General features: G+C 52.6%; 1 protein-coding gene across 22 annotated transcripts in view; it reads left to right on the forward strand.

Moving 5' to 3' along the window:
* The window catches only part of LOC122364579 (apoptotic protease-activating factor 1-like), a 41,642-nt gene that overhangs the window by 9,911 nt on the left and 5,267 nt on the right, over positions 1 to 26,464 (forward strand). For 6 of the 22 annotated variants that reach the window (XM_043335105.1, XM_043335095.1, XM_043335106.1 and 3 more), the window contains 15 exons: positions 6,287 to 6,446; positions 9,804 to 10,490; positions 10,912 to 11,138; positions 15,619 to 15,739; positions 15,988 to 16,152; positions 16,486 to 16,728; positions 17,050 to 17,255; positions 17,426 to 17,552; positions 17,967 to 18,162; positions 19,421 to 19,626; positions 19,862 to 20,069; positions 21,928 to 22,174; positions 22,583 to 22,778; positions 25,294 to 25,317; positions 26,147 to 26,239. In XM_043335105.1, coding sequence (XP_043191040.1) covers positions 6,309 to 6,446; positions 9,804 to 10,490; positions 10,912 to 11,138; positions 15,619 to 15,739; positions 15,988 to 16,152; positions 16,486 to 16,728; positions 17,050 to 17,255; positions 17,426 to 17,552; positions 17,967 to 18,162; positions 19,421 to 19,626; positions 19,862 to 20,069; positions 21,928 to 22,174; positions 22,583 to 22,778; positions 25,294 to 25,317; positions 26,147 to 26,239 — 3,084 coding nt within the window. In that variant the 5' untranslated portion in view covers positions 6,287 to 6,308. Of the gene's footprint in view, positions 1 to 5,313; positions 5,505 to 6,286; positions 6,447 to 9,803; positions 10,491 to 10,911; positions 11,139 to 15,618; positions 15,740 to 15,987; positions 16,153 to 16,485; positions 16,729 to 17,049; positions 17,256 to 17,425; positions 17,553 to 17,966; positions 18,163 to 19,420; positions 19,627 to 19,861; positions 20,070 to 21,927; positions 22,175 to 22,582; positions 22,779 to 25,293; positions 25,318 to 26,146; positions 26,240 to 26,464 lie in introns of those variants that run through there. The other 16 variants (XM_043335113.1, XM_043335103.1, XM_043335114.1 and 13 more) reach the window with 8 other exon arrangements.

Here is a 26,464-nt window from a genome sequence, read left to right on the forward strand (position 1 = left end):
CAGGTCTGTGTTCCGTTTTCACCATCGCCCCGTCCCGCTCGGCTCGGCACACGGAACGCCCGTAGCCTCTGTTTTGACGGTCTGAAGGGGGGCCGTGTCGTAACAATGCTGAACTGACTGAGATCGCTCTGGTATCAGTGGCTCGGTGGCTGGCTCTGGGCTGGCATTGGTATCATTGGCAATAAGTATACACGTATCTTGCAGTCTGCATATCACTGGACTTTTATGGAATTGAAACCGTCATTAATCCATTGATCGTAATTATGCAGTGTTCTCCGTATGGATGGAAGCTCGTCTGTATAATGCCCAAGGCATGTTTCGGTTCATTCGTGAAAATGGGTTTATCCACGTCCAATAATCTCCTGTTTGATTTAGCTATCGGTAATTCCGCATTATCGGCAGTTCGTCTGAACGCCTGATATCCTTATCGGCGGATCGATAGCTGGCATATTTCTCCATAGCAACAGGTCAGGTGCTCCTTTGTTGAAGCCATGGCTGGTCTCATCTAGCATGTTAACCGAACCCCGTCTCCCATGGCTTTGATCCGTGCTCTGTTTCCCAATTTGCCCTGGTGTGAGGCTGTCCCAACATGAGCGAAGTGCCCGTCACTTGTGTATACCTACCTTCCTCTGTATTCCTGGCGCTGATGGCTGTGACCACCGCCGCGGTTCCGCACTGAGCCAGCCAGCCCAATGACTCAGCCGTGCTGGCTCGTGCTGTGTCGCAGAAGACTTCTCCTGCTGCTGACGTGACCGCTACTCGTGCCGAAACCTGTGCTAGGTCACTGCTATAAGTGACCTTGAAAATTGCAATGGTTAGCAAATTTACGCCGGTGAATCTGAGAATCCTCTATCCTCAGGTAGGGTAATGTCATGCAGTTGATCTCTATGCCAGTTGCTACATACGCAATCGTATGTATGCACGACCCCAATTGGTTATTCTTCCCACTCATTTGATCCCTCTTTATGCGACCGTCCAGAAGTAAAAGCCTAGCGAACCGAGTCACGGCACACTTTGCTCGTCATGGATTACGTCTTGCGGTCTTGCCTTGAAAGAGTGCTGGAGAACAGTCATGGTGAAGAGCCATGGTCTATCGAACCGGCCACGGCCTCGGGATCTGACCTGACCTGGGCTGAAGGGCTGGCATGGACTGAACGACAAATCTGGGCTGGCCTGGGGTGACCTGGGCGGAACGGCTGACTTGAGCCAGGCTGACCTGATCTGGGCCGAGATAACCCTGACTAGGCTAGAATAAACCCGAGTCCCTTTGAGGTGACGAATCTGACGTTCTGTGACGGTTGTGACGAGCGGCGATAAGGAACTTTATCTCCCTGTGTCACGGCGCGTGCCATGCCGCGTCTTGCGAGACCGGCGTGACGGTGGCGTGACGGGAGTGGTGTGATGTTTTGCGCCGCTCGGTGACGGACATTGGTGACGAGTGACGTGTTTGACAGTTGACACTGTGTAAGATGAGACTACGAGACCAACCCGCCGTCAAGGGGAGTATAATAACAGACGCCACGGGACCCCTGTAAATCCGTGTTTTTCGTCGTATTCTTGGTCTACCCGGCGTGAGAGCATGATAGATATGTGTGGCATTATTCGTTACGGATGTGACATGATGAACTTGAATGAATTAATCATGTCAGGTGCGTCACGAATAACATCATGGCGTATGACGCTCGGGTGTCTGAGTGAAAGTCTTTTGTAACGCTGTGATACGTTAGTGCCGAATTGCTCTAACCAAACCAGCATCTGTATCCTGGTGGGGGTGTCGTGTTCCGTCTGTTACCCAATACGCTATGTCGAGGAGCAGCGTCCGTGACCACCGTATACCGACCGAGTGGGTGTCGTCTGGGTGTGTGGCCCGGACTGTGGAGCGTAGGTCGGTCACGCGTGGCACTTTGTCTCACCCCACCGCACGGGTCCGGAACCCCACAGGGAGTTCCGGCCAGTCAGCACGTGTCATATCCCGCTTCCTGTCTGATCACGGGGAGGAGGAGGTAGCAGGAACAATTAAATAGCTTCCCATTATCAACAGGCTTAGCATATGCATGAGAACTATCTTCGCTAATGGTGCTGAAAGCCGTATGCTGTGTCAGCAATGGATGGCTAGAATTTACAAAGTAAGTTTTTGCAACTCTTTATTGAACCTTCAAAGGATGACAGTTTCAAAGGGACTCTCCGAATGGTGTTGCACCATCCCATCGCTGGTGACACCAAGTGACGAGAGTTTCACTCAACAACAAAGTCGTCCCCATTTTCTTTGTATTTCATGGATTCCCAGCAGGGATGCGGAGCCGGAGCCGGAGTCGGAGCCGGAGCCGCCGGAGCCGGCATATTTTGCCCGGAGCCGGAGCCGGAGCCGGAGCCGTGAAACAATATAGCCCGGAGCCGGAGCCGGAGCCGGAGCCGCCAAAAAAGGGGGCGACTCCGGCTCCTTTTTATTTTTTGAAGAGGAAAAAAAATAATTGACCTAGTTCGGTTTGACAGTGCAAGGCAGTAAAACATATGGTACTTACGTCATGGGCCATCAAGTGAATGAAAAAATCCGAATATCCCCAGTATCCCACAGTACGCAAACAACTTCCTGTTTGCTCTTCCCCCCCCCCCCACGTCTACTGCATCCCCAGAACATGAGGACCAGTCATCAGGTGACGGCCATTGTTTTCAAACCAGTGCAGTGGACTGCGACTCCCAGCACCGTCTCATCCCACACACCCCCCACCCCTCCCCCCCCCCCAATGCAGCCGAGACGGGTGTCAGCTTACGATGGTTCACTGAACTCCGATTCGCGGCGACTGCGTTTCCAATGCCATCGCTTCCTAGCCCTTTGTTCTGCCAGTTCTCTCCGAGGTGCGTTTGCGCGGGGACGCGGTGAGCCGGTCATGGCAAAGAGCCAATCTCTTTATAACCGTATAACCGTATATAAAGCGTATAACCAACCGTATAACCGTATATAAAGCGACTATTAAAGCGTATAACCAATCCAATTTTTCTTCCACCCGTATTTAATTGATTGCGTAGGGGATTTACTGAGTCGGAGCCGGAGCCGCCGGAGCCGGAGCCGCCGGAGCCGGACCATTTTACTCGGAGCCGGAGCCGGAGCCGGAGCCGCCATAACATTTCACCCGGAGCCGGAGCCGGAGCCGGAGCCGATTTTTTTCTCCGGAGCCGGAGCCGGAGCCGGAGCCGTCTGAAATTTCCACGGCTCCGCATCCCTGATTCCCAGATAAGATAGCTGAGACACCGTAGGCTTCACCGGTCGCTCGGTCATACTCATCGGTCTCCTATCTGCCATGGTGTTTCGAAATCTTTGTTTGCGTCCGTGCTCAGTGTGGTTGCGGGTCAGCGACTGTGGGTAGGGGGTTGGTGGCCGGCCCCTCTCGCTCCTATCGTCTGGCAGTCTACTGCTGACGTCACGGCGTCGAGAAGCTGTGAACAGTGCGTCACGGATACGTACCTGACGTCACGGGACGGCTAATGTGACGGGTTAGTCGAGCACGAGGCGTCACGGCCCCACCGAACACGCCCATCCCATCCGTCCTTCTTTTCATCGGGTTCCGTCTGTCTCTCTGTTCGTCAGTCTATCAGCGGGCCTTTGTATCTTTGCACGCGTGTGAGCGACACGCGCGACACAGTTATGATTGTGTGCGGTCTGTGGATTGCGTGCGCCGTGCGACGTTAGAGCCTCTGTTGTGGGTCGCCATCTCGAGCGTTCCCTGTCGTCTTTGTGGTCGGGGACGCGTCGCGTTGCCCGCGCGCCCTCACGCTCGGTGGCAGCCATGACCGGACCGATACGCTATCTTATCAGGGCGACGGGCGGTGGAGAGGCGGGCGGGGGGGGGGAAGGGCTCCTGGCTCCGGGTTTAGCCGCCGCCAGCACCGCGCGCCCACACACATTGGGACGGTGATTTCATGAAGAAGCATAAAGACATACTCAGCACCCGGTTCATCCCCACTAAATGCGGAATAAGTACTGAACTGCCTGAAAGGTGACCATCTGTCGGTGACATTTTCTGTCCGCCCCGCTTCTGGCAAAGGAGTTTATTTATTTATTTCACGTCGTGAGGCATTCCATCATACAATGGCTATTCATAGCCTCGAGTCAAGAAGGTACAGTCGGTGCAGGTGCAATAGGTGGGTACATAAAAACACACATGCATGCATACGAGTGAGTGAACGGCGTCAGATATAATATAAAATAACGTCAGCGAGTCTGATCAGCCGTCATTCTGACTCCTCAGAAGCCACTCACGCAGCTCTTTCTTAAAAAGAGGGTGCTGCATATCACGCATCGCTGGTGGGAGTCTATTGAACGCTGTCACGTGAGAGTATAAAAACCTCCGCCTCCCAGACTCTGATAAAATCCGGATCCGAGTTATATGAGCGACTGTGTGGGGTGGGGTAGACTGCTACAGCCCCACGGTGCGGTGGCCACCATGCAGATGAGAGTTATCTCAGGCTGTCGCCGCTTGGAAGGGACCAGGAACTGCGCAGCTGCGGTTGTGACCACAGAAGTGGTCCTACCGTCGACACCCCCCCCCCCCCGAAGCACATCCCTTCGTGTCGGAGCCTGTCGGTGGCAACTAGGTCGGCCTCGGTCTATTTCCGTGGCTATTGCGCATGTATGGCCGGTGGTCGCTGGTTATCGGTCATAGTTACACCTGGCTCTGATGGCCCGACAGACACTGCGTCCGCTAAGGGCTTGTCGATGTCTGATATCAGGGACAATGACTGGCCCAGGCAGGAGATATCGTTGGTAGGCGGAGTGGAGCGATGTGCACCAAACTCACTCGTTTCTGTGTCAGCTTACCATTAGCGTCATGCTAAAATTCAACATTGCAATGTTGATTCCTGTCCGTCTCCCTGTCTGTCTGACCGTCTCCCGTTCGTCTGTCTGTCGTCTCCCCGTCTGTCTGTCCGTCTCCCCGTCTATGTAATCGTCTCCCCGTCTACCTGACCGTCTCCCCGCTGCCGGGCAGCTTTTTGTCGCGGTATTGAGCGGCTCGCCGGGCTGTGAATGGCAGAGTCGTGTTTTTACCTCTCGCAGCCCGCCGCCGACGCAGGGCGCTAGCTGTAGCCGCTCGCAATGCATGATGAAGAAACACCAAGGTCCCTCTCTGTATACATTTACTGCTTGGGGAGTTTTTGGACGTCTGGTCATCAGCGGGCCTTCCAGACTGCAGACACCCCAGAGCGGGGGGAGGGGTGAGGAGACAGACAGGTATCGCTGCCGCTGCTTACCCCTTGTGACGTCAGACCAATGAGTCACCGGCGGCGCGGCGGCCGGCGGCCGGCATCGGCGCGCGCTGGGGCAGTGGGCGGCGAGCGAGGCTGTGGAGAGGGGCGAACGCGACCGCGCCGAGATTCGTGCCGTGGCGGTGTGAGGATGTGTTGGTCGGAGGATGTGATGTGATGTGCGAGTTAGGCGGTGGAGTTTGGAAATACGGCGGCCGTCGGACCTGAGTCGGGTGTCGTCTCGTAGATATCGTCAGTGCGAGGTGAGATGATAAGGGACGGTTTGATGAGCTGGGGTGAGGTGAGGTGAGGTTCGTTTGGGTGAGATGACATGGGATGTGATAAGATGAAGAGAGACGTGCGTAGTGCTGGAGTTTTGTGTTTGGTGATGAGCTGAGGTGGTTTGTCCCCTGTAAGTTGCAGTCTCTGTTTGCATTATAGACTGATGGCAATGCCGAGCATACCGCTACTTAGTACCCAACTACCCAATGCTATCAGAATAGCGGCTTTGTATGACGGCAGCCCTGAGTGTCCTAAGCCTCGATATTGGAGGTGAGTTAGTTTGTCCCCTATAAGTTGCAATATATGCTTGAACTGGAGACGGTTGGCAATGCTGAACGTACCGCTACGTACAACACCCAAATCCCAATGCTATCAGAACAGCGACTCTGTGTGGCAGCAGTCCATAGCGTCCAAAGCACCGATATTTGTTGCGTCATCTTATCCTGCTCGGGCTGCTGATAACAGCCTAGACCTTTAGCTGAAGGTTCGGGTGGGCTCCTTTATCAATACATTTGATGTGAGCCCAAGTCAAAGGCGTTTTCGATTTGTCTCCATAGCTCTTACCTTTGTGCTATTGTGTGTGGATTCACTGACCAGTTAACCTGGCCCGACCTGATATGCACTGGCCTGTGTGCCTCGGTCACAAACTGTATCAACTATCATTTGACCCGACCTGTATGTTTCAAAAGCTGACTGTATTTGACCTGTGTGCCCTACGGCGCTTTCTGTACCGTCTGACCTGACCCGACCCGTGCCCCCTCAGGCGCCGGGAGCGGCCGGCCGCCATGGAGGACCGCCAGAGGCGCGCCCTGCAGAGGGCCCACTCCAAACTGGTCAAGGACCTCCGGGTGGACGCAGTCACCGACCACCTGCACTCCAGGGGAGTCCTTAATGAAGATCACCTGGAAATCATCTCCTCAAAGGTAATCACTGTCCTCACGGCGCTCTGGCATCTGCGAGAACTGATATATGTGTAGTTGTGTACCGATAAAGGCCTCTTAAAGGAAAAGGGCCACCTTCGTGAAATATGAAGATAGGTATCGTTGTTTTTCATTTTGACATTATTATTTTTCATTTTCTTTTTAAAACTGGTGCCAGAAGTGCACAATTCGCGAAAAAGTATTTAAAACTATTTAACATATTGGTACTATTTAACATATTGGTACTATGTTGATACTCTCTACGGCACCTACTGTATGATGGCATAGCGATGACGTCACACTCAAGCCAATCAGCGTTCAGAAGACAGACTCGTCGGATTGTGTCAGATAAGCTGATTGGTTAAAGCTGAGCTGGTTGGAGCTGATTGGTAAAAAACCAAAGCCTCGCCGCGGGTGGCTGTATTGTCGGATAAGAACGCATTCCTGGGATAAGGACGCATTCCTGGCGTATTTTCTTTTAAAATTGCCGATAATGACGATGATGATGATGACGCAACAAACGGGCTAATGTGGTGCCGATTTTTAAGAAAGGTGACAGGAAAGACCCGGCCAATTACCGCCCTGTGTCACTTTTGTCAATTTGCTCCAAAATTCTCGAGCGAGTAGTGTGTGACCAGTTACTTGTGCACGTGGCCCCTGTGTTGTCTCCGGCTCAGCACGGGTTCCTGGCCGGACGCTCCTGTGAGACCAACCTGACCTGCCTCGTCAAGCAGTTGTGGGACGCTATCGCCTCGGGCCATCAGACTGATGTTATTTACACCGATTACTCCTCTGCCTTTACCAGCGTTAACCATTCTCTTCTCCTGCACAAACTTCGTCACTCCTATCATCTTTCCGGTTCTGCCCTGCGGTGGTTCGAGTCTTACCTCTGTGGGAGAGAGCAGCGAGTGGTGGTCAACGGGAAGACGTCTGGCTGGGCCCGTGTTGGGTCGGGCGTGCCGGAAGGCAGCATATGTGGGCCGATCTTGTTTATTTTATTCTGCAACGATTTACCATCTTACCTGAACTCGTCGTGCCTCATGTATGCTGATGACATGAAACTGCTCCGCCCGGTTCGCACGCTTGATGACGCTGTCGCCCTTCAAAACGATATACATAAATTCTGTACATGGTCAACTACTTGGAAGCTGCAATTGAATCCCACAAAATGTAAACAGATTACATTCACTCTCCGCACTAAACCAGTCCATTTCGACTACTCCATCCATGGGATCACCTTAGATCGTGTATCTGTGATGCGCGATCTGGGTGTGCTCATGGACTCAAAATTAACTTTTGGGCCTCACGTCGACGGCGTCGTCGGGAGTGCGAACCGGGCGCTTGGCGTGTACTTGCGCTCGCTGCAGACCTCTCGTGCTGCGAGGGGGAGACGGTTTCGACCTGAGCCTCTTATCACTGCTTTTAATGCCCACGTTCGCTCTGTGATAGAATTCGGTAGCATAGTATGGGCTGGGGCCTCAAAAACACATATACAGCGTCTGGAACGTATCCAGCATAAGATGCTCATCTGGCTGGCAACTCATTCCACACGGCCCTCTCAGTCTCTCGATTACCATCAGCTTCTGTCTCATTTTGGTGTGAGTTGTATTCGGGCAAGGTTGGTGCAGCGCGATCTCACTTTTCTTCATTCGGTTTTCTCTGGTCGCATTAGGTCCACCGATATTGTTGGGATGTTTGGATTGTGTGTTCCATGTAGGCGGACTCGAGGACGGGCGATACTGCACGAACCCACCGCAAGGGTGGAAACGATAAGGGCCGGAATGTTTTGTCGCTTACCGAGACAAGTGAACGGCATGTACGAACATGTGGCATCTGTGGACCTATTCGCCAGTCGAGGAACTTTTATGAAGTCTCTTAGAGCCTTCTTAATCTCTCTGACATGACTATACGTACCTATATTTGACAACCCATGAGCACATGTATTTATAGGTTTTAGTATCGGACTGCGTCTGTAAATGGGTGTCATACCTGTGGGCGTTCAAATAAATACATACATACATAACTACGAATGGAGGCCGAAATCGGCCGTAAGGAGGTAGACAGCCAGGTTTTCGGACACGGGCTACAAGATGGCTATCTCAGTTTCAATCCCCATGTTAAAGGTGGCCCTTTTCCTTTAATGACTCAGTTGATGGTATCCCCCTAATCATCAGGCTTAACCCCCGAGTTGCTGGGGGGGGGGGGGGTTAAACACCCCCACTTTTTTCGCCGGCCAAAAACGGCGCAAATTTTGGGTACCTGTAGGGAATTGATTGAAGTTTATTGTGACGAAAGTTTCAAAGAAATCGGTCGGATTTTTTTAAGATATCGAGGTTTTAGTGACGTCATGATTTCTGAGTTTTCGACCAAAAACGGCATATGTTCAAACAATCATAAAATCACAAAAAAAGACATACAGATATGCCGTAAACGTCATTACACTGCCAATACCATGGACAATCAAATGGCTATCTTGGATTATTGCTTATCGTTCCGCATTTTCCAAAATCTTGAACTGAATCTTGGCAATTTCTCGTGACTACTTCACGACCATGATACCTACATGCATTTCTTAAATTGAACTTTTTAAGCCAAACACGTACACATATGATAAAATGAATGTCACCATCGTATTCTACGCCCCAAATTACCCATAAAACATGTGTCACAGGCTGCGAATTTCAGTTTTGATTTTCGGGGATATGTGCCTACCCGGCTGACCTGACCTTGACCCTGACCTATGCTTGACTGACCCCTACATGGAGCTGACACTCTTGTAGGCCTTATATGATGGATTGTGCACCGTTTTGACAGAGTTTATGACGAGAGGCGCCCGTTGCGAATTCCTGAAGTCCATGCTACTGAAAGCCCGATTTCAGGTGTTTGACCTGACCTTGACCCGACCTGTGACCTCAAAATTCAACTTTGAAGTACTCATCTGAAGCGTCTCGTCACGTTCTTTCGTTTGCCGCCTCGTGCGTTTCGCTGCGCCTATTGGTTCTCGAGTTATCGGCTGGGGGCGTTTAACGCCCCCCCCCCCCAGCAAACGGTGGGTGGCGAAATACCCCAGCAACTGCCGGGTTAAATCATGAAGTTTCGCAGAGGAGTGAAAGTCGTTTTATTTGAATTTTTGTCAAACTGTTTATTGAAAATATCAAAAGCCGAGTAGTATATCCTACTAGCTGGTGACTTGAAAATTATTTATCAACAACGCTTTAGAGTATCTTTCAAAGGGGCCTAATATGAACGAAGTCGCGGCCAGCACCACATCAACTGGTATTCCTTCGGTTCAAAAGTGTCTGAGACAAAATTTGCTACCCCTGTTCCCCTACCATTGACCGTTGTTTTTTCGCCCGCCAGCCGACTCGGAAGGAGCGAGTGACTGAGTTGCTGAAGCTGCTGCCCCAGCGCGGTCCCGATGCGTTCCCGGCACTGGTGGAGGCGCTGCGACGCAACTACCGCTGGCTCGCCGACGAGCTGGAGGAGTACGTCCACGAGCTGAACGACTCTAAATCAGAGGCTGCGCAGGCAGCTCTGGAGGAGCGTCTGCGCGCCGGCGCCGTGCCCAGCCTGCCGGCCCCGCACATCACACGCAAACAGTGCGTCGCTGAAATCCGACAGCATCTGAAGGAGCTCAAGGAGAATCATTTCCTCGGGGTGCACGGTATGCCCGGCATCGGCAAGTCCGTCTGCATGAACGAGGCACTAAGAGACACCGAGCTGCTGCCCGACCGCTTCCCGGGCGGCGTGTACTGGATCAGCGTCGGCGACGTCGACCACGAGGCGCTGCTGAACAAGCTGCAGGCGCTGTGCGAGCGTCTGACGGAGGATGGCTCCACTGCCGCCCAGCTGCCGCCCACCATTGAGGTGGCGCGCGAGCGGCTGCGCAAGCTGCTCAACCGGCTGGAGCGGCCGTGCCTGTTCGTGCTGGACGATGTGTGGAAGGCCGAGGTGCTGGCGGTGTTCGAGCTGGGCGCGTGCGTGGCGGTGACGACGCGGGACGCCGCTGTCCTCGACCGCATGGACGGCCGCTCGGTGACAGTCGCGGTGAGTGCCCCCGACCCCCTGCGTCCAGCAGGCTCAGACGCTGGTTGGACGGTAGGCGGAGTTGGGAGTGGGAGGTCAGTTATCGGATCTGTCATCGGCGTTATCCACCATTTGACTTGCTGCTGGTTCCGTAAATAGTTTTGCTGGTAGTTACTCCCCCCATCACGTGAACGCCTGCTCAGAAACTTGTGTACTCGATTTATTTATCATTTTCATGTAACGAGCATCTGCTTCTCTTGTACCCTTGTTTCAAAGACAGCCATCATCACTCTTGTGTTGCTGTTTTATAGAAAACAAACTACCAAACGGAAGGCAATCCGCTCTGTTCACCTCTGTTCGCTCAAGGCACCGAGGGGCGGACCCGACCGAACCCAGTTGACCCTACCCTTCTGATCTAACCTAATCCGACCTCCGGCCACAGCTGAAGGGCGGCTTCAGCGAGAGTGAATCGCGCGAGCTGCTGGCTACCCGTCTGGGCATGCCTCCCGACCAGTTGCCTCCAGAGGCGGAGGTCATCCACCGGCGCTGCCTGGGCTCGCCGATGGTGATCGCCCTCCTCAGTAGCTTCCTGGCTGACAAGACGGGCCGCCGCGAGTCCAGAAACCGCTGGCACAAATGCTTGGAGATTCTGGAGCAGGGCAAACATGAGTGAGTAGTGAATCGGACTGCGGTGGGGTACACCGTTCCATGCTTCTATCCTCAGGATACTGAAATCCTTCTCCTACACACCGCCACCCCCCTCCGGGCTGGACAGGCAACTTTATCTCATGCGGGCTGCTCCCTTGGAGCGGCACCGCTGCTCCCGAGGGAGCGCACCCCGTAGCCGGGTGCAGTGAGTGCCTTGGGGCTGGGTGGCCTGTCTTCGGACGGGCTCAGCCCCGGCGACTCACTAGGGTGCCTGCCCAGACCAATGTCTCCCCCTATATCCTATCATCCTCCCGGCTCTGAAATGGTCTTACTGGACCGAAAGGGCCTAACCCAACAAAACAAACAAACAAACAAACAAAGCGGTGGGGTATGTCTCAGGTAATGTCGGTAATGCATTTAAAGGTAGTGTGCCACCTTTGAAATATTTCCCATTTTATTTTTCCTAGGATAAGAAGCTTCTGTTTTTACCTAATATCGCAAAAAAATCAAAAACGGGCCTGGAATAGTGCCTTTTTCGCCTAAAAGTTAATCGGTTTTTCGATATGTATAACAACTGTGGTGGGCTGACGTGCAAACAGGCGTCGGCAACAATCGCGAATGCGGCGCACATGTGACAATAAGCAAAGGTCATTATAGAGTTACGACGTACGGGAATGAGTTATCAGCTGTCTAATCGTAGACAACACAATGTCAAGCCTTAACCCTCGCCGGACCTATTGATAGATAGATTGATAGTTTATTAAGACCCTCCATTGACATGGTTTTTATGGTGTCTACGTCAATGACAAATAAACAAACATTGTAAAAACACTTAGGCAAGACAGGTGCTACATAAAAAAATGACACACTGGCATAAAACAGTGAATATAAAACACATGTGAGAACCGTGCCTATACCTACATGACAAGTTACAGCTGACTACCTGTGGCTGTTCCACGCACTCGCCGCACGATAAAGAAAACTTCGGCGGGCAAACTCGGTGCGGACCCGGGGCAGCCGCAGCCGGCCGTCGGACACGGCGCGGGTGCTGCGGGATGACACATCGGCTCGCAGTGCGAACTGTTGGCGCAGAAGTTCGGGAGTGATAGATGAGTCGATGATGCGAGTGACGTTTGCGAGGTCACGCTCGGCGATCAACTCGTCTACGGTGGGCCACCCCAGTTCCCGTAGCGCCGCAGTCACGTGATCGCGCCGTCTAAGACCGCTAACAATACGCGCACCAAAGTTAATAGCTTTCTGGATGCGACGCTTCTGTGTGACCGTACAGCTTCCCCACACACTTAAACAGTAACGTATGTGGGGAAATACTAGAGCTTCGATCAGCAGCTGTCTTGTGCATCTCGGTAGCTTATGCCGGATCCTGGCCAGGCACACCAGTACGCAAAAGCACTTACGAACAACACCCGTGATGTGTTCATCCCAAATCAGGTGAGAATCGATGACGACCCCCAGAACCCTGACACTGTGGTTTGGTTTGAGCTCATCGTTTCCAAAATGAATCGAGAATGTTGAGTCAAGATTTTGACGTCTAGATTTCATTATTATCAGTTCAGTTTTAGCTGGGTTAATTTTCAGACGATTTTGGGTGAACCATCTCAGTCCAACTGAGAGAGAAGTTTCGATGCGGTCCTTCAAGTTTTGCAAGTTTGTATAATAGTCAGTGTCAAGGAACTGGGTGTCGTCAGCGTACATGACTAATTTACCATGTGGAATGTGCTGAGGTAAATCATTGGTGAAAATCAAAAACAAAATCGGCCCCAAAATCGAACCCTGGATCACTCCATGAGACACGTTCATAGCAATTGATCCACCGCTCACACACTGTGTGCGTCCTCTCAGCCAGGCCGAGAACCATCCGGAGTCAATCCCGTACCAACCGAGTTTGTCCAGGAGACGGCCATGCTCAACGCTGTCAAAGGCCTTCGACGTATCAGCGGTGACAAGTGACGTCACGCGGCCGCTATCGATGTTCGTCACCGCGTACGTAACAGCATCGAGCAGGGCCGCCTCCGTGGACAAACCCGGCCGGAACCCGTACTGCTGGGGACACAGGATGTGGTGCTCGCTTAAATACGTCACTAGCTGGGAGCAAACAACTCTTTCACAATTTCTTTCACAACTCTTTCACTCTTTCAATATTGGTTTTCTACATACGCGCCGGCCGAGGGGGGGGGGGGCGGGTACGACCCCCCCCTCGCCGTTTCGCCCCTGGTGGAGCTAGCGCGTCGCGGAAAAAACGAGCGTGTGCGCCGTTACGAGACGCAGAGATTGGTACCCGATTTTAAGGTCCTAGGTCAACCGGTGACCTCTGAGGTCAGGTCAAGTGCCCCAAGGTACGGTTCAGTTTTTGGTGAATAACTTCGCAAAAAACGGCCGCAGAGCGCCGATTTTGGCAGCATCGTGTTCGTCTCGCTCAGGCGCGTCGAATGATATACTTTTTGTCCGGGTCAGGTCAACTTGGGGTGTTGACCTCAGGTCAAGGTCAGGTCAGCACCCCCAGGTCACGAAGTTGGTCGAAAGAGGTCATGTCGCATATCATTCGATTCGGCAGGTCTTCCTGAGTCCATTGGTGGCTTTCCCGACTCGCTAGCTCAATTTGATCAAGAGTTATTGACGAAAAACTAATATGACCTTGATGACGTCATAAATGACGTCACCCAAGGTCAACATTGCAAAAGTGACGCATCTAACCTTGCAAGGAGTGCATAAAATCACGATTCTGTGTGCTTGAGATAGTTGGAGATCGTTACCGGCGCCAGAATAGCAGTTTTCATTTTTCCCCATTGACTTATAATGGTGAGGTCACGAAAATGACCTGACCTCATATGACCTTTAGAAAAAATCCGAGATATACAAGTTGTGGGACTCATAATGGATACTAGATCCTGCAAGTTTCATTTCCCTGTGACATCTCCTCTGGCAGTGAGGGCGTTGCGAAGTTGCGACATCTGAAGACCGTGCAGAGGTTCACTTATGACGTCATAGGTCAGTGACCTGACCTGACCCAAAAATGCGGTTGGTGTCAAAAGATGCGGCTTGGATCAAAGGTCAGGTATGCCAAGTTTCAGCTCTCTATCGCCAGCGTGTTCGGAGCTATCGCGAAAAAACCCTATGGGGGGGGGGCGGCACCCGCCCCCCCCCTCGGCCGGCGAGGGTTAAACTGTAAGCCTGTATTGGTATTGTTTCTTTTATTTGGCTGTCGAACATTATTTATGGTTTGAAATATGATTTTATGTAAAATAATTGATATGAAAAAGCCGTCTCTTAAGTTATGACCCCATTTCACCACACGCAAGTGGCAGAAATGACAATGATCAGCTGACGCATTTTTCTTGGCCGAAGTCAGAGCGCGCGGCCCGACGCACCACCACCGCACCACAAAGTATGAGCAGAAGCCGCGCCCAAAGCCAGGGCCCCGGTAACGTGAGGTAGCCGAGTCGGGGCAGCGTGCGCTGACCCAAGCCGGGGCCGCAGCTTTGGGCGCGGTCTACCGCATCCCCGCGGGCAGCCCCGGGCTATCACATGACACCGGGAGGACGCGCGGCCCCGGCTTGGGTCAGCGCACGCTGCCCCGACTCGGCTACCTCACGTTACCGGGGCGTTGGCTTTGGGCGCGGTCTACCGCGCCACCTAACAGGCGTGTTCGAAACCGCAGGAGATGATGATGAACGGGTTTATCGAAACTTGATTGGATGAGCATATCGGTAATAGCGATTTCAGTGTGTGCATTTATTGTTCATAGTGGTGTGAAATGTGGTTGGGGTACGACCGACAACCCGTCGGGGCGAATTTCGCACTGGGGTACTCAAAATTTGAAGAATTTAAGACGTTTCCATGAGTTTTGAAGGTATGGATAAGTTCTAAAAATCCGGTTCTCCTTATCTGGGCCATTAACTCCATACGGTCCAGGAAAGCTGGCACACTACCTTTAAGCAGTGTCACAAAATTGCATTTTGGCTTCAGTGTCAGATGTGAAATTCCTTTCCAAAAAGGGGAATGATGGGAGTTGAAAATGGCTGATTAGATGGCCCCAGAAGAGTGCAATAAAATGAATAGCATTTACTTCTATACAGGCGGTAAAATGAACGATGTAAAGTGGCCATCCACGCAATTTTTATGGGGAGCTCTTAAAAATTGGCGAGTGTAAAACGATTTTCATTTGGATGTTGTTTCCCCACCCAGATCAATAATTTTGGGTCACTGCATTTAAGTGGGCTTTGGTTAACGGCTAATTTTGGCATTTCAAGCAGTTTGAGGGGGGCGGGTAGTAAGTAGCAGAAGTTGGCGGAACGCAGGCGGCGCTGGCTTACGCTGAGATTCGACAATTACGCAATTTAGGCAGCAGGAACGGATATTTTAAAGGCACATCGTGCTCCTACTGCTGCCATCTGGTGTCCTGTTTGTTTGTTTGTTTGTTTGTTTGTTTGTTTGTTTGTTTGTTTGTTTGTTTGTTTTTTAACGTTTATTTTAATTTCTACAGGAAGCTGAAAACTAACATCATGGAAGCGATCGATCTCACGGTGAAAACCATGGATGAGCAGCACGACAAGCTGTTCGGTTCGCTGACCATTTTCGGAGCCGACATCGGCATACCTTGCGAGGTGAGACCCGCCAGACCCATCAGCTAGGCGCTACCTAACGTACCGATATAGCGCATCACGGTAGCTCGCTATCGTTTGCCGATTGAGGATATCAACATTTTTCGCGTAACTTCAAAAATATGTTAGGTACGAGTACCTTTTGGTGATGCAGTGAGTGTGTCTAATTTCTTTCCGTGGAAGCTGGCAGCGCAGGCCGCGGACGCGTCTGCTCCGTGTCGGCTAGGCACTGACCCTGGGTGACTCCCCAGGTTCTCGGCACCTACTGGGACATGTCCGCCGACGACGTGGAGGATGCCATGAACGATCTGGTCAACAAGTCTCTCGTCCAGGACATGGTCGACTCCAATACCACGCTATACAGCATGCACGACCTCATATTTGACTATCTGGCGCACAAATACACATCTGAGCAGGTAAGCCTAGGTAACTTTCAGAGAATGACATGCCTCGCTTGCGAGGGTCATAGCTGTCTTTTTTGTCATTTTGTCACAGCTGATGTGTATTTTGATTACCGTATACATAGCTAGTCAAGACTATTGCAGTTCGTTTGATGTTAACCTTTTGGTGCTCTTTTCCGCAGGAGCGCAACAAAGCTTTTTTGTGACTCAAGCTCCTTTTTTCGCCTCACATTGTTCATTTTCTTTCTCTCTATATTCTTCCCGCAAATTTGCGCGCGCTGAACATGGCGCGAGACCTCACAGATCTGTGTCAATTACCTCACGTTCCGTTCCTCGCCCGGCCTGCAGAAGGCGGAGATGCACGGGAAGCTGGTCGAGCGCTACCTGGTCGAGTACGGCAGCGACCTGAGCCGGCTGCCCGACGACGACTACACGCTGTGGTTTATCGGACAGCACGTGCACCGCTCGGGACAGCACCACCTGTTCCCGAGATTCTACTTCGACCTGGGCTTTGTGGGCAACAAGCTGCGGGTGACGGGACCGAGCGACCTGCTCAGTGACTTCAGGAAGTACGGAGAGTTCCTCGACAGGGTAAGCCGACGGCCGGCGCCGTGGTAACGTTTCCAGGGCGTCGATGTATATGTAGACTTAGAGGTCTTTATTTATGACAAATGCGTGACATTTGACAATCAGATCATTTGATCTTGCCTTATGGCGTCTGATACAGCTCTCGCTTCGTAGGGGCTCTGACTACAAAGGACAATGCATGCCCAGACAATCTGCTCCCAATTAACTGCTAGAATTAGCGCTCTCATTGCCGCCTTGTCGACGTTTATCATCTCGCTGCTTGTTTTAGAGTAGTCAGCTGACACAGACGCTAGCTGACGCCGCCCTGTTCCATCCCTCCCCTAGGACTCAAATGACAACATCACCCGCCGCATCGACTTTGAGAACTTTGTGCGCACGGCTGGCCACCGCGCGGCGGGTCTGTCCAAGGCAGACGACCCGGCGGCGGCGGCCGTGCAGCTGGCGCTCTGCCAACCGGACAGCTCAGAGGTTTACAAGGCCGCAGAGAGGATCTGCGCCGAGTCCAGCGATCAGCTCTTCTTCCGCTGGAGGTGAGGGTGGAGAGGAATAAGGCGAAGAGAAGGTGTATAGGAAAGGGATGAATGAATGCAAAGGGGGAGGGATGATGCAAAATGAAAGATAGTTATTTCCATCCGGTTTTTAACCACCAGTATTCACTCTTGGTCGTCGTTTTACTATTTCCTGGCTCCGCGCACCACAGGAACAAGGAAGCGATGCGTTGGTCGAACGTGCTGCTGACCAAGCTGTTCTCGGGCTCCGTGTGGGACGTGGTGTTCACCTACGAGGAGAACCTGGTGCTGGCCGCCTACGGAGACGGGCATATCAAGGTGAGCGGGCCGCCCGCGCGGACGGACGGCTGCGGAGGTCGGTGAGATGGCGAGATTTGATACCGGCCTATGAAAGACCCGCGTGTGGCTGAGCTGCAATTAAGTCCGTTGAGTTGTGACAAACGCAGCGTTTGAGGCTGAGTGTTGGCTTCTTGTTGATTGTTTTAGTGCTCCAACCAGGTTTAGTTGACTGGCTTAATATCGACTGGTCTGAATATCTGACCTGGACGCTGCACTGTCGAAGATGTCGAGTTTGAGCGGCGGCTAGTCGTGGGAACATGTACCCACTGCCTGAATCTCAGTCACCTCTCCGACGAAGCCATGTGTCTCCATGCCGTCTTGTTCACTGTGACCTGTTTCTACCCCTCGTTCAATATCACCACGCTCACCCCCCCCCCCCCTTCTGCGCCACAGCTGTGGAACATGCTGACGGGCGACGAGCACCGTTCGTTTCACGGCCACGCGGACCGCGTCAACCAGCTCACGGTCAGTCCCAGCGGCGACCGGTTCGTCTCGGCCTCCGAGGACGGCTCGCTGAAGATCTGGGACCTGGACGCGGCCATTATGGAGGCGCTCGGTACTGACGACGACCAGCTCACGGTGCATGACGGTATGCGGTGGTGGAGCTGTGCACTAACAGCATGGCACGGGTGACGGGACGGTGGGGTGGGAAAAGTGGAACAGGTTGTGGGAGGGTGGAGGGTGGCGGGGGCGCTAACGGCATGATACGGGCCAGGGCCAGGTGATGGGATGATGGGGTGGGAGTCTGAGAAGTGGGACAAGTTGTGGGAGGGTGGGGGGTGCTAACAGCATGGCACGGGGCGGAGCCAGGTGACGGGACGGTGGGGTGTGATGGGTTAGGTAGGACCAGTAGCAGATGGGGGGGGGGGCAACAGCACGGGACAGAGGTGACTGGAAGGTGGGGCGGGGCGGGGGAGGGTGGCCGGGGCTGTGTGAGTGGAGGTGGTACGGTACGGTTGTGTTTGAGGGGGAGAGGTTGGTGATTGAGCAGGTGGCTTGGATGTGACGGTGCTGCTATTATCTAACTTACCATGGTGGTTCACTTTCACTTACTAGCGTAAGGACCAAATTAGTGAAAGAAAGGGCTGAGTTATTATGGTGATATCCCGAACGCGCACAGAGTAAGGTACTAAATGTGTGTACATCCTAATTTGTGTAAAGGACACCATTTTGTTGCACTAACCACTGTGTGTATCACAGCTGTTGTTTTTCATAACCACGCTTATCACTGCTTTCCACTTATCTGCTGTATATCAGTGCATGAATGCATGTCAGCGATTGGAGCTTATCTCGCCAAGCCTCTGCCTAAGCCTTGATAAACACCCAGCCTATATTGATTCATTGTCGCGGCAGCACTGATTGCGTTATCGTGCTGAATGTGATTGCGGTAGCCTCTTACTCCTGATTGGCTCCATCTGAGCCGAGGGCTTGGGTAATTGTATGCATTTGCGACTCCTTCGGTCCCCTCGCTTGGCACCTCTAGTATCCGCTCACGTCATGTTTCTATCTTACAATGGTCCCTGCCTCCCACCCCTGATTGGGACACCGGTCTATGCAGACCTATGTCAGACTGTACCGCCCTACGCCGTTCTGTTACTATCAGCTAGCCTTTATGTGGCGTAGTCAGTATGATATGTTTCAGCGTCAGCAGCTGCCGCCAAAACAGACATCGATATTTAATACCGGTGCTATTGTTGCCCATTTTACGCCACGGCATTGTCGGTACGCCGCACGGTGTGCCCTCTTCGCCTGCCATCCTCTCATTACGCCCTCACCACTTCTCACCCATCCTCTTACTCAGTCCCCCCGTCTCACCTAACCACCCTCTCACTTCTTTACCACCACAGCGTCGAGCGGTCAGCGGACGCCCTCGCCGCGGATCCGCCACTCGTCCAGCTCGGCGTTCTTTCCGGAGTCTCGGCGACCGAGCGGCCTGCCGCGTCTAGACGACAGTGTGCAGACGCTGGAGGGGCACGGCACGGCCGTAGCCTGCGTGGACTGGTCACCAGATGGACATTATCTGATCTCCGGCGCTGATAACGGTGGCGTGAAGGTGGGTGATAGGGGGGAGGGGGCGGAGGGAAAGTGGTGACTTGTGTTTGCGTTAACTTGTGTCTGGCGTGGGCTAGTCCGGTTTGGTGAATTGGTATGGCGTCTGGTTGTCAAAGCTGATGTTTTTACACTACTGTGGCCAAATGTTACACAAAGATAGCCGTCGTAGCTGGGCGTTACCTACCACGACCGCTGCAGGCCTCGTAGACCCTGACCTCGCCCCATCTGCCTGCCAGGTGTGGGACTGTTTCGGCGAGGAGGTGCACAGCCATCCGACCGCTCACGAGAAGAACGTCACCTGCTGCTCGTTCTCACCCGACAGCAGCTACTTCGCCACCGGGTCGGCTGACGGCAAGGTGCGACTGTGGTGTACCGAGAAGGGCGACCAGCTGTACACCTTCAGCCAGCACAACCTCCGAGTCATCTCCCTCAGTCTGAGCAAAGGTGGGTGATCCCACGGCCGGAGGTATCAGGGGAGAAGTGGCCGGGGAAATGTGGCGAGATGTGGAGTCTGTCTGCGTGGGTGATGTGAAGTACTCGATACTGTGATCGCTGTATTTGTTTTTGTAACTGGGGCAGGTGATGTCGCTGACCACACCACAGTGCCGTGCTGTGCAGACGTCCGTACAGTGACAGTTGGGCTCGACTCGAGTGTAGGATGGTCGCTGTATAGCCTAGCGTGGTCTGGTGGTCTGTTCGGCTCTCTAATGCTTCTCTAAAGGCGATTTAAGTCTGACGCTGTTTTGGTCGGCCGTCTAAAGTCTGAAGCTGTTGTGGCTGGTCTGGTCGGCTATCTAAAGTCTGTCGCTGGTCTGGTTGGCCGTGTAAGGTCTGACGCACATCTGGCTGGCTGTCTTACCAACTGTCTAAACTCTAAAGTCGATAAATATACCTCTAAAAGACGCCGGTCTGGCCGGAGGTCATTGTCTCACGGCCGTCTGGAGTCTCGCCGATGACCACTGTAGTCCGGGCGCCCAAAAACTGGAGTTGGCAGTAGGATTGGCGACTTGAGTGTAGGATTGGCAGTGTCTGGAGTCTGACACTGGTCCGTTTGGCCCCGCGCTGTGTCTAGGAGTCATCCCCAGCGCTCTGTTCTCGTGGCACGCGACCGCCTCGGACGGGCCACTGCGCCGGGAAGTCTGTCGCCAGGTCTCGGATGGGCTCAGAGCCGACACAGGTCTCTCACTCTCACTCGTACTAACAGAGCGCCCCGGGCGGGTGGCGGCGCCTCGCACCCGCAACGGCGCGGCTTCGCTTCTGCATGGCTCGACATGGGGCGCGGTGCTGGCGGCGCTACGTCATTCCATTGGGGTCTAAAGCTTCCGCTGCGGATAAATTCACCATTCTTGGTTGCATTATTTTGATTTGGTTATGGTTTTATGGCACTTCTGGCGAGCTGCTGCACCCAAGGCTGTGGCGTGTGTTGCGTTTGACTGTCTATTTGAGTGGTTTATGATGCACTGAAATTTCCTTTCGTTTTGTGTGCCTTCTTTTTCGTTGAAACAGCATGAAAAGTTAATTAGAAAGTGATACTCCTTTTTTGGCAGCAAGACATGTGGTAGGCTCATGGTGTCATTCACGGAGGCAAAAATGATATATCTTTTTAAATGATCCCATAGGTATTCAGAAAATGTGTTATGTAACTGGAGAAAGCATACCTATTGTTGGGATCCATTTGTTGATAGAGGCGTGCTACGTTCTTCATATTTCACTTGTGAAATTGGCAAAGTTCGTTGCAGCTGTCTCCATACTTCAATATCTTGCATTTTCTTTGTCTGGTTCATTATCCCCTTTGTGTCTCCTTCTTTTTCTGCGCTGTTTTGTCTAGCTCCTTTTTTTGTCTGTTCTGTGTATTTACATTGCACATATTTGACATTGTTCTGTCCCAGTGGTGTGTCATTTTGCGCCTGTTTTCGGTGGCTGGTCTGTTGTCTGAAGAAAATCTGGTTCGTCATCTTCTGTGTCGTTTTGAATTTCAATGCATGCTGGGATCATCGATGGTGTAACCATTATCGTACAATAGGATATTTTCCATTTAAGACCGGGCTAAGTCATAACTTATCCATAGGCTAGTCTCTTAAATGGTGCGTGTGTGTCTACAATTGTGTTAAAAGAATATTGCAAAACAATTACTCATGATAAAGTTAGAAGTGACTAAAATGAAAGCAATCATTATTAGCTGGTTTTCGCAGTTTCTCGGTAAATAATGCCCTTGCCTCTTATCAACAAATAAAGATAACTACTAACCACAGTAATTAGAACCTCTGGCGATTTGTGACCGTCGCTGCGTCCCTCTCCGCAGACAACAACTCGATCGTGTCTGTGGCCGACAAGGAGATCTTCCTCTGGGTGTGGAACACGGACCGCCGGCCCAGCCGCGACTTCATCCCCGTCCAGATGGGCCGCTCGGCGGTCGACCACGACCTCTACCTGTGCTCGCGGCTCAACGAAGACCAGCGCCTGCTGGTGGTGGGCACGTCGTCCAACATGTACGAGACCTGGGACCTGCAGGAGAAGCGTGTCATCTCCACGCAGCGCGGCTTCGCAGGGTAAGTGGCCCGAATGGTGAATGAGGGCGTGAGGGGTAGAAACCGGGCAGGATTGGAGAAGGGTTGGGAAGCAGAGAGAAGATGGATGGACTGGGACTGCGGATAAGGAGATACAGCAGGGCGAAAAGAGGGCGAGTTGAAAGACATGAGAGCAACGGTCGGATGGATGGTCGAGCCTTGAATTCGCCTGGCAGGATGCTGTTTAGTTTTGTGTTTGAGATTATTAGTGCGAATACGGTATATGAATAACACAAACACCCAGCTTCTGTATGAGAATTACATCGGTTTCGACACTGATGGCATAACACTCTCGCCAAACCTCGAATTCCAACCTTGCTCGAGTGATCAGTCACATGACCCGTTCCGTTCCCGACAGGCTACTGACCTGTCTCTTTCCTCTCCCGACAGGTCAGTCACCTCTCTGGTGTTCTCCCGTGACGGGAAGCAGCTGCTGGCCGGTGCCGACGACACCGTCACGACGTGCTCCCTGACCGCCACACCCAAGGTGGAGGACAGCCTGCAGCCGCTCTTCTCAGCCCGCTTCGTGTCGGCTGACCCCCAGAGCCTCGTCGTGGCGGCCATCACGTCGAACAACGGCGTTCAGGTACGTCCGCTGCGCCGAGCCGAGCTGCGCCGCTCGACCGGAGCCGTCAGCATGCAGCGAGAACGCATGCCAGCTAACCGGGCGGGCGCTGAGCGACGGGCGGGATGGGTGCCGCTGTGCCTGAGGCGCGCGCTGCTGGTAGGCTGACCCACTAACGGCAGGCGGAGGGAGGTGGCCGCTCATCAGCTGCTGCGTGCCGGACGGTTATGGAAGAGGTTGGCGGTGAGGGTTATAAATGGGTGGTGGATGGACAGACAGACGCTGGAATGGGGGAAGGGGTCTAAGGTTTGGTGAGCCTACCGCTGGCTTCGGGTCTTTTGCTCTTGATATATGCAACAATTGTACAGAGAACATTGTAATAATTTCATCGTATGTTTTGTTTGGATGACTGAGCGTTTCTGGGGCTTTCTGTGACGCTTTTGGACATAGTACGATACCATCATAAGCCTCGGCTGGACCTGACGAAGAGACGAGGCACGATTCCAGGCTGTCTTATTCATTCTACCGACCTCTTTGGTGGTGCTAGGCGCAAAATGACCTTTTAGTCGGCGAGCCCTAAGGCCCCAATGCCCAATAAACACACAAGACCTCCGTGGTGCGTTAACACCGGAGTCAATTCAGCGTAGTGCGCGCTGTTTTGTGTGGAGCTACGCGCAGGGTTCCGTCACTCCTAGATAAATTCCGAAAGAGCGGGCTTATTTCGATGGGTTTTGTGTGGAGACCAACTGGCTTGAGGAAAATGCTCACAATGTGAGCTCTATTTGCTGTAAGATGTTGAGGGAGGGGATTTTCAGGGCTGGAAGACGCGACGTGACTTTTCCACCGGGGATAACTCTGATCATACCCGCCTACCTCCGACCCGCGCCGGAGAGATCCTGTTGTGATGTGTTACGCGCGTGGCGGACATAGGGAGGGGCTTGCATGGGCGCTTGTGTGTGTGTGTGCTTGGAGAGTGCTGTTTTCGTGAACGGTGTGAGTCTGACCTTGTCTTGAGGCTTTGCCAATTTTGAAATAGCGCTAGATCACTGATAGGGCGCTTTTGCCACGCGATTATGCTACCTGCCTTATGCCTTGCATAATTATACTGATGTCGCATTTAAATATACAAATTTTATATTTTGATCTAAAATAAATTAAATGAAAGACGAACAGGGTTTTCATTGTTTAAAAATACAAATATTTTGCAACAAATTTGTATATCCATAAATCGCTTTATAGTGCTTTCATTATCCTTCATGTATCTTTTAAGTATCTTGGTTATGTTTTTGCCATTAGTTCTGCGTAAGTTTTGCCGTTTTGTTATTTGTATAATTGGAATGTGTTTTTTTCGGAAGTTTTGTCTGCCTTATGCCTATCTCATAAAGGCACAGCAATTGGCTGCTTACCAAAATTATTAGACGATGCATCAATGTCATCTATTAGTGGTCAGCTGTGTCAATTTGGCGTTCTGATTTTCGCTATTTTACAGCTGGAGCTTTCCCCATTGTTGCAAATCCATACATTGCCAATTCATTCTACTTACAAATTACAGTAGGTGCTCTAATCCAGTGCTTAATACTTAATCACGTAAGTTGATGAAATTGAACCATTGTCTTGCAAGCTCTTAGCTCAGTGTAGTGGCGTCGGTCCTCAATCGGTTGTTGAACCTTGAACGGCCGAATCCCACTCGATGGCAATCTCCCATCCCATGATCTGGCGTACGGCCCGATACCGTCACCAGCGCTGTTAAGTGCGTCGTGTCTCCTCTCGTGCACTTTCCGCCATCGGGACATCATGTGGCCCTGTTTTGTGTACTCCGCTCAGCGCGTGGGTGCCGTCTTATGACTGGTCCTGGCCTCCCCGCGCCGTGAGCTCAGTCATTCCCCCTTACGTCAAAAGTAGGCCGTCCCTCTCCGCTCTACATGTCAAAAGTACGGCGTCCCTTCACGCTCCCTATCCTCACGGCGTCCCTCTCGGCTCTGTTCACGTGCGGCGTCCCTCCATGCGCTGTGTGTATAAGTGCGGCGTCCCCCCCCCCCCCCGCTCTCTGTACGCCTTTGTGTCGTCTGCGCCGCCGATTGCCACACGCTGTCCGTCCGTGCACCACTGCCAACTGTGCTCCCCGCCGCCGCCCCGCGAGTCCGTCCGAAACGCAGAGGGATTCCATCAATAAGCCAGCCGCTCCTCTTTCTCTTGCTATTAATCCATTTCCTTTGAAATTTGCTGTGCCCTTCCTTTGTTTTTCTTTCTGTCTGTCTCTTTCTTCCTTACTTCTTCTTTCTCCTTTCGTCTTTCTGAACGGCACGTTTTGTTCGATCCATGAAACCTCCAGGTTCCCTTCAGGCTGGACTCGTTATGTTAAGATTTCTTCAATGCACCTCTCCCCTTGCCACCTTTCTCCTGGTCACCCCGTCCCCTCCGTGTCTCTCCGTCCATCCACTGACCCCCGTCTCTGCCGGCGGCGGCGGCTCTCCGTGCTGGCCGTCTCTGTGGCTGGGGATGACGCCGGACCCGCTCTGTCTCTCGGCTGTTACAGGAGCGGCGCGACGGCGAGCTCACGGTACGTGCCGCCGGACTCCGCCGGATCCCGCGCGGTGCTGTAGCTCGGAAACTGCCTGTGCTCTCTGTCTCTACCCTCTCCGGACCCGCGCACACAGACACTCTCTAGCTAGCCGGTGGACCGGCCGACTCGCCGGCCCGTCCGCCTCTGCCTCTCTCTCTCTCCTCTGTGTCGCGTGGGACAGGTCTGGCGGGCTCTCACGCCGACTGGGTGTGCCGCCGCTAGTCGTGGGTGGTGCTCAGTGGCCCCATCGAGCCGCCGCCACCGCCGCCGGTGACTAGGAGGGTGCACCCCTTTCACAGGGGACAGACCGAACACAACTCGTAGCCAGGACTGTGCACGTGTGCTATGCTGTGGCGTGCGCTCCGCTCAAACGCTGCTCCCGCCTGCACGACACTTAATCAGGCTTCTTTAGCAGTTTCGGCTCACTCGTATCGCATGAAACAGCTGCTGGCCTCGCACTAAAGTATCTAAGTGTGCTTTGATAGTGTACTGTTGGGCAGTTTGGTGTGTGTGACAATTGTTTTTATTTGTTTTTATGTTTATGTTTTCTATCAAATTACATCAAATTTGAGCTAAACTTGGGCGTCACTAAACTGCATATAAATCACTTATCTGTTTGGCATATCGGCGCTTTTGTCTGGGCAACTTGAGTCGGCTTTTCCGCTTACGTCGCTTTAATGACGGGGCGTTTGTTGGATTTCAGAGTGGTGTTCGCCGTTTACTCCCAGCTCGGCGTTTCCGGCGGGGTCGGACACTGCTCGGCCGACTCCCCCTCCCCCCGCTTCGGTCACGTGCACGGCTGACCCTCGGTTGTGTCCCGTTTCAGGTGCTCCGGGGTCTCGAGGGTAAAGTGACTAAAACCACCAAACCCGTGGGAGAGAAGATAATCATCACCAAGATCAACAAGACAGGGACGTTGGTACGTGCGGTCGGGGAGAAACACAAATGCCGGGTATTTTGAAATACAATTAATCGTAAATGAAAAAAAAAACTTTGTTGAATGTGTCACTATCTTTGTTTACTGTAGAAACCACATCTGAACATCCGAATTCGGAAGTATCGTTGTTCGCCTTGTCCAGCGGTGTTATCCCCTATGCCTGGCTATAACAATGCTGTAACCGAGCTGTCTGCTGTAATTGTGTGA

Source organism: Amphibalanus amphitrite, unplaced genomic scaffold (assembly GCF_019059575.1).
Source record: "Amphibalanus amphitrite isolate SeventyFive unplaced genomic scaffold, NRLGWU_Aamphi_draft 000684F_arrow, whole genome shotgun sequence".
NCBI lineage: Eukaryota > Metazoa > Arthropoda > Thecostraca > Balanomorpha > Balanidae > Amphibalanus > Amphibalanus amphitrite.